Here is a 10,369-nt window from a genome sequence, read left to right as displayed (position 1 = left end):
CCCTCAGGGATGGGGCCAGAAGGAAATGGAGGTTTACCTAGTGCCTAATTATAAGTCCCGCTGCCCGCCCTGTGCCACTCTCAGCACAGGGAAGAGCTTGGGTGAGGGTTGGGTAATGCCTGGGTAGGCTATCCTGTCACCCCGCTAATTAGAGCTCCTGGGACTCCTCCCCAAGGCGGGGAGCTGGCCCCCTCCCTCCCATTGAAATAACTCTGGCTGGCTGCTAGGCAGGTCATTCACTGCACCTTCCCTGCCTACCCCGGGCAGTGTCTGGGCTCACCGTCTCCCATCTCCCCTTTCCCTCCATCCCTATACACATCCTACTATCATCACCACCATCATTGTGCCCCGCCACCATCAGCTCTGAGGAACTATCCAGCTAAAGGCGGAGACTTCTACCTAGGAGAGATGGGAGGACGAGGAGTATTCCATCTACTGCTGATGTGCTTAAGCCCAGGTACAGTGTCTGGGGGTTTCCCAGCACCCAGAGAAGACAAGAAGGAGTTTGTAGCAAAGGGCATCTTGGGAGATTCTTTGAGAGTCAGGTGCCTCAGGAGTTGTCTCTCTCCTCAAAGCTACTTGCTAGGGTTGATCTCCCTCATGGACATTTTCATCTCTGAGCATTAGGTTTCATGTGTGTACATGTGTTTGGTACTTGAACTGGGCTGAACTCTGGGAGCTATCCAGCTGGAAGTATTGTGAGAATTCCAAGTGAAAGGCTTTGGTTAGAAAATGGTATTCAGTGAGGAGCCAGAGAAGGGATTTGATTCTCTCTGGATGGTCTTTTTGCTCCACTCGTCTCTCTTCATTCCTTTCACAGGGAGTTGGGAAGAGATTTATGACCTTGGAAGACACCATGGTCTGGGGAGGGAATGGAAAGTATAAATTCAGTGTTGAGCTTGCCCCATTTTTGCCCTTTGGGGGACAGACAGATAGCAAAAAGACCAATTTGGCATTTGGATCAAGGTTCCCTATTTCCTTCCGATCTTACAGAGGAAACTTATTTCCATGCCTATTCAAGTTGAGATTGTTTTTTAGGAAGGATATCCAGGCTGGGCCAGCAGGTCAATCAAATTTCTCACTATTTTCCTGGAGACTGTCACAATGACATCCAAGATAGGATTAGGGAGTGGGGAGTAATCTAGCTTTTATCTTTTCGTCTGTGGAATTCTATTTGGTTATTTGGGAGCTTCAGGTTAGGTGGGGACCCTGCTGGGGGCATTTCCATTTATGAAGCTATGTGTTATGAAGCTATGTGTGATGGTTAAGTTAGGGATTTGGGCTAGATAGACGTTATCCTTTTCTGGGAAGCTCCATTCTTTCTTCTCTGAAATGCAGAGTGGAACACAAGTAACCAAGTGAAAAATAAGGTATAGATTTCAATGCTTAGGAAAACTAGCTTTTATGATGCTGCTATTCCTAGGGTCATGATCACTCAGTAAACCTTGGATGATCTTTAAAGTTTAATCATCTTTAGAGAAGACTCTTTTGCTCCCTACTCCAGCTCTCTATCTACTTTTCCATAATCTGTCCCAGTTCTCAATTCTATTCTCTTTTAAGGCAAATCTTTGCCCTATAGGGTGCCTGCTTGTTTCTCTCCTCCAGCCTGCTCTCCTTCTTTGTTCAACTCACTCTGTTCCTCCCCATCTGCTCCTTTCTCCCTTGCTATTGCAACAATTCCTTCCCCAGCATTCCTTTCTCTCCTTCCCTCCCTTTTCTCTCTGAAATGTTGGATTTTCAATCAGGAGGTTTGGGTTTAGAATTTAGCTGGATACCTTAACTGTTGCTGTGGACAAGTGATTTCTTTCTGGGCCTCAATTTTCTCCCATAAAACTAGGAGGTTTGGGACTAAATGATTCCTAAGTCTTTTCACCTTTAAATCCTGTGAGTTTATACATCCTCCGAATATCGTGTCCTTTCCCCATCCCTTTCTGAGGTGTGGTCTTGCAATTTGGCTTTTTCCCTGTAGCAGGAGAGATTGATGTGAGAAATACGGAATGATTTGTTAACATCTGCAGGTACATATGGATGAGGCAAGTGGATGTGCATGAGGCAGCTCCACAACTGCCAAGGGGAGGGTCTCCTCAGTCTGGGATGGGTGAGGTACTACTTTGAGTGGAGGTGAGGGAATGAATGGACTGAGGTGACTTCTTATTTGTTTCCACTTCCACTGTCTTCTCCCCAAACCCCAGATTCTGTCCCCTGCCTCCTACTTGAGACTCAACGATGTCTTTTTCTTACTTCCCTAACTTTCCCTGGCAGCTCAGAGACTGAAGAGAAAACGACTCCATTAAATTCCAACTTGTACTGGGGCCAGTATTGCAAAGGCAGCCCTTCCCTAGGGCGGGGATTTTGCCGTGCAGCTAGAAGTCTATTGCTTACCTGTGTCTGCCAATCCTCCCAGTGCCTGGGGAGCCATGGAGATTATATCGGGATCCTTATCTCCAAAGTATTTTCCTGAGGCCAGGGCTGGAGAAAGGCAACCTGCTTCCGTTAGCACTCTAGCAGACTTTCCCGCTCCCTTTGTTGGGGGGGGTGACGAATCTTGGGTCTTCCATCCTTCAGTTTTCTTGGGCTTCCCCAGAATTCTTGGGAGAGACTAGGAGGCTGTCGAGTCAGGTGGGTGGAGACTTCTTTCAGGTTTGATTCAGAAGTTCTAGTTCAGTGATCTTAGAATGACAAGATTAGAGCTGGGAAGGGATTTTAGAGATCATTGGATGAGTCCTAAATTTACCGAGGAGAAAACTGAGGTTCTGAAAGAAGTCAAACAGCTTGGTATGGGAACTGATTCTACTGGCCTTTCCCGCTTAGCCAGACTTGGTCTGTTTCACGTTCCCTATGTGTGTGTGTGTGTGTGTGTGTGTGTGTGTGTGTGTTTATGTCTGTGACTGGGAGAGATCAAGACAGGAGGACGCAGACAAAGGGATGGAGCTCAGTGCTGAACACATAATAGGTATTCATTGAATACTTTTTGATTGACTAACTGATTGGGAAAGAAGAGGCACAGCAGTAAACCTAGCTAGAGAGCAGAAGGGACTGGAAAGGAAGATGGGGGTGGAATGGGGGAGGAATGAGACCTGGGAGGGTAAGTTGGGACCTGGTCTCATCTCTGCCCATGCACCTGCTGTTCCACTTCTCTCTCTCAATTCTCTCGGGTGGGTCTGTTCAACTGGTTGGGATAGGCTTTTGCTTGGGGCTTGAAGGGAGGGAAGAAGACTGTAAAACTGTCTTTTACTTCCGGAAATCCCCACTCCCCACCCTGGGGCAGCTGGCTAAGGAAGCCCATAAAGTCCGGGAGGCCCAGGACTGTATGTGGCAATGAAAATGCTCAGGCCAGGCTAGGCCCAGGGAGGGGCTTGCAGGGAGGCTTGGCTCCCTCCTTCTCCCTGACTCAGCTGGGGCTGGGGCAGGGCAGGGCAGGGCAGGGCAGGGCTGGGGCTGGGGTGCATGAGGCAGAAGGAGCAAGGAGACAGGTGCCCGAATACACACAAATGTGGACATCCCTCTGGGAGGAAACACATACATTGACACATGGATCATACACTATTTACACTGATAGAATACACACTCATATATATACACATAGGCTGGAAGAGACCATCTTACCTATTTACCTGCCTTAGACAGGAGAAAGCTTTATTTCTTCTAGTGAGAAGACTTCACTGTAATGAAGACTGGGGAGCCCAAGTCTCCCCCTCCTGTGGTTAATAGCTATAGTTTATTTAGTTTGATGTCTGTGTATACAATCCCATGTTCACATCTACTAACATACACATGCAAGCACCTAAAAAACCATAACTATATCTAGTTACAAATATCAAAAAAAAAATCCTGCATACATACACAAAGCCATAAACATAGCCGTACATAAATCAATCACAAGGTACACATACATGTGCATAATCACAAACATATACATACAGTAGCATGCATAGAATCACAAATATAGGCTTGTACATACATATAATTGTACACATATGCACAATCACATGCTTATACATAATACTCATAAGCACTCATAAATATGCTTAACCATATAGTCATACTCAGTCATGCACACAAAGTTTTTCATTTGACACCAACTCTGTCTTCCTGACCTTGATTTGAGGTTTGAGGGTTGTGTCAGAACCCTATATTTAAAAAGAAATTAACGGAGAGAGGTCTGTGACTCCAGTCTTCAAATTTTGGCCTCTGCTCCCTCTCTGCCTCTATTCCTCTACCACCATCTATCTCATCCTTTCTCTCACATACCTATTTCTTTCTCCCAGCACTGCTGTCCGCTGTGCGGATAAACGGGGATGGACAGGAAGTCCTGTATCTGGCTGAAGGTGATAATGTTCGGCTTGGTTGCCCCTATATCCTGGACCCTGAGGACTATGGTCCCAATGGATTGGACATTGAGTGGATGCAGGTCAACTCAGATCCTGCCCACCGGGAGAATGTGGTAAGTGCCCTGGACACTAAAGTTCTCTAGTTATTCTAAGACCCTCACCCTATAGTTCTATAATGTTTTTCTTTCTTTCCTGGGAATGGGAATGGGTAAAAGAATTTGTGCATTTTTAAATGTAGACAGAAGGAAGCTAAACAAGGTCCTAAATTTATACTAAGTGTTGGATACTGCAAATGAGTCAAATAATCCTGATTCCAAGTCATTTTCTCTCTCCCTCCCTTCTTCTCTCCTACTATCCTGAATGCTGGACCTTCAGACCCAAGGTGCAGAAATCTGTATTGGGGGACAGAGATAGATTTTTTCTCCCTCAAGAAACTCCCATGTAAACTTCTTATTTTTCAGAGCCTCACAAAATTTCTTTGGAGAACAAGCTGGTTTTTTCATGACCATTTTATAGAGGAAGAAATTGAGGGCCAGAATGAGGTTCAGTGGGATGTTCAGGTTGCTTGTGATCTTAGTTCCATTAGGTCTATGTAGTATTGCCCTTTTCTACCCATCTTGATCCATCTCACTTCTCTCTTCTAAAAAAAAATTAACCTTCTAGATATTTGACTTTTATGCTTTAAAAGTTTGCATTTTTAGTAATAGCTTTTGCTTTTTACATTATTTACATTCTTTTTTATTTCCCTTCTCCTAATTGTTCTTGATTTTCTTTAGAAGAGGAAGAGAAAAAAAATCATCAAAACCAATAATCTTGTTAGAAAATCTGACATTAAATGCAATGTTTCATAGCTGGGGAATCTTCTCTCCCTTGCACAAGTGTGGGTAATCCCTGTCATTTTATTTTCCTCTCTTTCCCTCCCCCTTATCTTCTTCCCACAGTTCCTCAGTTATCAAGACAAGAGAATCAACCAGGGCAGCCTCCCCCACCTTCAGCAGAGGGTCCGATTTGCGGCTCAGGACCCCAGTCAGTATGATGCCTCCATCAATTTAATGAATCTGCAGGTCTCTGATACAGCCACCTATGAGTGCAGAGTTAAGAAGACCACCATGGCCACACGTAGAGTCATTGTCACTGTCCAAGGTACATGTGGCTGGGAGATCATGTGGATAGTAGAAATAGCATTTGGAATTTGCAATCAATGGACCTGGGCTCAAATCCAAGCTTTGTCCTTTATTGACAGTGTGAGCTTGGACACTTCTCTGGACCTCAATTTCCTCATCTATAAAATTGGGTGGTTGAACTAGATGATCTTATTTTTATTGTTCAGTCATTTACCCTTATTTGGGGTTTTCTTGGCAAAGATATTGGACTGGTTTGCCATTTCCTTCTCTAGCTCATTTGACAGAAGAGAAAACTGAGGCAAACAGGATTAAGGGACTTGCCTGGGGTAGTTAGTAAGTGTCTGAGCCTGGATTTGAATTCAGGCATTCCTGACCCCAGGTCCAACACTCCATTTTGACACCTGGATACCCAGATAATCTCACAGGGTCCTTCAGATGTCAAAGCCAATTTTTATCTGATAGTTTTACTACACACAACAGAAAAGTGATGACTATTTATGGTGGGGGTTGTTTTTCTAGGTGATTATAGCTTTAAGAATATTGTTGTGTATTTGCTTCTGTTACCCATCCTAAATCCCTTTCTGATACTGAATGCCACTAATCCTCACCTCCTGTTCATTCCTTGTTTCTCTAGCTCGCCCTGCAGTGCCCATGTGCTGGACTGAGGGACACATGACCTATGGGAATGATGTGGTACTCAAATGTTTTGCCAATGGGGGCACTCCACCCCTCTCTTACAAGTGGGCCAAGATCAGTGGACATACTCACCCTTACCGGGCCAGCTCTTACCTCTCACAGCATAATTACCATTCAGAGCTGTCCTACCAGGAATCCTTCCATAGCTCTGTGACCCACGGTGAGAGAATTGGGGGTGGGGGGTGGAGAGGGAGGAAAAAATCTGGGGTATTAGAGACTTCCTCTATACTCTTAAGAGCCTCAGAGGCAATTCTCGGAGAGGATGAGGTTTCCTATGTGAAGAATTAGACCCAGCTGTAGCTGGGGTACTATGGAGATAGCAAGGAAGTGACTTGGGCAAACATCTGGATGGGTTTCTACAAGGTTGGTGGAGGGAGGGACAAATTTATAGGAGCAGACTCCTACAAAAGTGGCTCTCTGCCACCTCAGTTCCCCCATTTATAAGGGATGGTCTAACTAGATGGTTTTTAAGGTCCCTTCCAACTCTGACATGCTGATTTTCAGGATTCCATGATCTTAATAGAGGATTGCATTTCAAATGAAAGGGTAAGAGTTCCTGAATCTTGTCCTAAAGAGAGCATCACTGTGATGTGAGAAATCATTAGGGACAGATCCCTAAGGATGGGGACAAGCAGTAAGCCTTAAGGGAAATGGGGCTTATGCAACCAATTTTAAGATCTGGAAGATTTCTAGCTTGGTGTCTGTCTTTGTGAGGATTAGTCTGTGGAAAGAGAGACCCTGAAGAATCAGTATTGTATACATTGTGTAGAATAGAAGAAAGCAAAAATGTTGAGAAAATTGCCTCCTTATTTTAGGGACAGGTTGTCTCCCTCTGAAGGGTGTGTTTGTGTGTGTTTGTTTATTTGTGTGTGTGTGTGTGTTTGTATTTCTTTTTCCTATTGATGTTTGTCCCTCTTGGGATTTGTCTCTATTGGATTTATCCCTCATCCCTTCCTGAAGTTCTCCCTTTCTCTCTTCCTCTCTCTCTCTCTCTCTCTCTCTCTCTCTCCCTCTGTGTGTGTGTGTGTGTGTGTGTTTCCCTGCTGTCTCCCCTATCCCAGCCTCCAATGCTTCACCTCTTCAGGGTTACCTACCACGATGTTAGGGAAGTCTCTGGGCCAAAGTTCCTCTGGCCTCTTTGCAGCTGACTGATCCTTCCTCTATATCAGGGCTCAGCAATGGGGATTTGGTGCTGAAGGACATCTCCCGGGAGGACGATGGGCTATACCAGTGTACAGTGGCTAACCATGTGGGTTACAGTGTGTGCGTGGTGGAAGTGAAGGTGTCAGGTAAGTGAAGAGCAGTGCAAGGGTGGGGATAAAACCAATGGAGGCAAGGTTTCCCGGAAGGACGGGTTAGGGGGAAGTCCAAGGGATGGAAAGCGATAGGGATTCCAGTCTGGGTTCCACCTGTAAGCCTCCGCTGACTCGCTGACTCTCCCTATATAGATAATCAACTCATCCCTCGCTTGTGGCTCAGACCAGCTCCGCCCGTCTGGGAGAAAAATAGAATCCTTTCTAAGACATACAAATGCTAAGCTCACTTGCATATTAATTTCAATGTGGCGAATTGAGTACTAGACATCTTCCCTCCGCTCAAACCCCCCGAAGATCACTCTCCTACCTCAGGCTACTTGGTCTAGCATAAAGTCCCAATCTGGCTTCTACCTCGTCGAGTCCACCCCTCCCAGATTTCATTACTGAAATGTGGCGAGAGTTGGGGGGTGAAGGCGGGTGTATCAGGATACTGACAGGCATTTGCTTTTCCCGACAGACTCCCGCCGCGTGGGCATGATCGTTGGGGCCGTGCTAGGCTCCCTGCTGATGCTAGCTTGCCTCGGCCTGGGCATCTGGGGTCTCGTCTGCTGCTGCTGCAGCGGGAACGGGGTCGGCCGTGGCGCCTTCGGTTACGGCAACGGCGGCGGGGTCGGCGGCGGCGGGGCCTGTGACTTGGCTAGTGAAATCAGGTAAAACCTGATGCATGCTGCATGCTGCTGTGAGGGAGGGGCCCGGCGCCCTCCCCCACTCCTCATCCCCGCCTGCCAACGGCTGGGACCCCCACTCCTCAAACCCGCCCAGCACCATCACGGAGCCTTGGGGACCACAGCATGCAGACCTGCCACCCGCCGCATGGCTTCATTCTTTTTCTTTTCTTCTCCCTCCTACCTTCTCCCACCCCTCCTCCGGTCCCCTGCCCTCCTTTTCTTGCCTCCTGTCTGTCCAATTGTCTGTCTCTTTTAGACTGTAAGCTCCTGGAGGGCAGGGCATGTGTCTATCAAGGTCTTCTCTATACTGTACTTTCCGGTGCTCTGGAAATGGTTATTTAAGAAGACAATCATAATTTATTACTAAAAACGAACTAGAAATAAAAACAGAACAATACTAATAGTGCTGAGAGTTGCAGTGCCTTAGGGGATTAAAGCCCTTTTCAGAAGGTGAGGCCAGAAAAGGAAAGGTGAGGGATAAGACAAAAGGAAAGAAAGGAAACAGAGATTTTATGTCTTTAAAGTCTCTTGCAATACTGATTTTATGGAATAATTGGTGAAAGAATGTCTCAGGATTTTGATGCTTGGACCATTTGGAATGAAGGGCCAATCCTATACAAAGGCAGGAGGGTGACCCAGGTGGCTTCTGGAATTGTTTAAGGTCACCAATACTCAAGAATGGAGAAAGACAGCTGGAGAATAGAATAGAGTGAAGGAGAAGGGGGTGGAGAGAGAGAGGAAGAGAGAGAGAGAGAGATAGAGATAGATAGAGAGAGAGAGAGAGAGAGAGAGAAAGAGAGAGAGAGAGAGAGAGAAAGAAGAGAGAGAGAGAGAGAGAGAGAGAAAGAAGAGAGAGAGAGAGAGAGAGAGAGAGAGAGAGAGAGAGAGAGAGAGAGAGAGAGTGTGGGTGGAAAGGGAGGGTGGCAGGGGAAGAGAAGAGGTTTTCCAAGAGCCCGTGGCTCTGCCCAGGCCATGCCCGCCGAAGAGCCCCGCTCACACCTCCTGCCTGTTGTTTTCCACAGAGAGGATGCATTGGCACCCGGGTGCAAGGCCACCGGGCGGGGCGGCAGCGTCACCCACCTTCTAGGCTACCCGACACAGAACATCAGCCGCTCGCTGCGCAGAAAGTACGCAGCTCCCTGTGAAGGGCCCGAGAATGTGCCCTTGGCATCCTGTGGGGTGGCTGTTGTGCCTGCCAATGCCACCTCCGTCAGCGCCCCCTGCGAAGCGGGCCCCTCTCCCATCTACGTCAAAGTCAAGAGCGCTGAACCTGGGGACTGTGGAGAGGGGCAGGTGAAGGTTAAGGATGGTTATTTGGTATAAGCATCAGCCATGCCACCCAGGTGGCACCTTTCCCCAGGTGGGCACTGCATCCCCCCCGGATTGCTGTTTGGGGGTATCAGAGATGGGAGGGATTGGGGCTCTTTGCCTAAAACTGGGGACACGTGAACCCATAATGCCCACTTCACTGTGCCTGCCCTCCATCTGACTGGCTGAAGACATTTCCTCAGCCTGAATGTAGCAATAAATAGCAAACTGTGCCCTCCCTGAAAAGCTAGGAGTGGTGTTTAGAGCAAAGAGAAAAAGAGATGGCCCATTTTGAATCTTCCCTCCATCCTGTGATGGCAACAGAGGGAAAAGGAGGAGAGGAAGGGAGAAAAGAAGGAGGAAAAGAGGTTTAGTGTTAGAGAAGGGGCTGTGACAGGAAGATTTCGTGTCCTCAGCTAAGGCAGAGAGCCCCAATTTGGGGGGTGGGGGCTTGGGATCTGGATAGGTAAAGAACTGGATGTTTTGTGTCTGAGAGTACTGAGCCAAAAGGCAGCAGTATAAACACAATAAAGAAGCTACAACAAGTTTCAGGACTGAGGTAGTCTTAGTTCCTACAGGGAAACAGGGAAGGGGAGGTATTGCCCAGGGATGGATCTGAGGACTTTACCCACCTTTCTGCCTGCTTTGATGGTCCCTACCACCTCACTGAGTGTAACATCCAAGAGTTTCCCTTTTCAGAAAATTAGATGAATGGAGACTGGGTGGTGGTAAGATTTACCTTCCCAATGTCACTTGACTATTCTCAACTTGTTCCTCTGGATCTCTTTGTTTCAGAAATGAATGGAGAGAGAAAGGGGAGGGATGTGCCTGGCTCCAAAGGGCATCTGGGAACCAATAAAGGCATTGAGGTGCCCACCAAGCTGGGCTGATCTCTCTGGGGACACATAATGATCAATAAAAATGTC

At 47.1% G+C, this 10,369-nt stretch overlaps 1 protein-coding gene across 1 annotated transcript; it reads left to right on the top strand.

Annotated features, from left to right (window-relative positions):
- The first annotated feature begins 246 nt into the window (after window positions 1-246).
- VSIG8 (V-set and immunoglobulin domain containing 8) lies at window positions 247-9,990 on the top strand. Its single transcript, XM_031966839.1, has 7 exons — window positions 247-457; window positions 4,269-4,444; window positions 5,273-5,474; window positions 6,090-6,311; window positions 7,321-7,440; window positions 7,925-8,117; window positions 9,158-9,990. Exons 1-7 carry the CDS (start codon window positions 409-411, stop codon window positions 9,456-9,458), a joined length of 1,263 nt encoding a protein of 420 aa, XP_031822699.1. The 5' UTR covers window positions 247-408; the 3' UTR covers window positions 9,459-9,990.
- The last annotated feature ends 379 nt before the right edge of the window (window positions 9,991-10,369 follow it).

This window comes from Sarcophilus harrisii, chromosome 4 (assembly GCF_902635505.1).
Source record: "Sarcophilus harrisii chromosome 4, mSarHar1.11, whole genome shotgun sequence".
Taxonomy (NCBI): Eukaryota; Metazoa; Chordata; class Mammalia; order Dasyuromorphia; family Dasyuridae; genus Sarcophilus; species Sarcophilus harrisii.
This window is presented reverse-complemented; position numbering and strand designations above follow the sequence as displayed.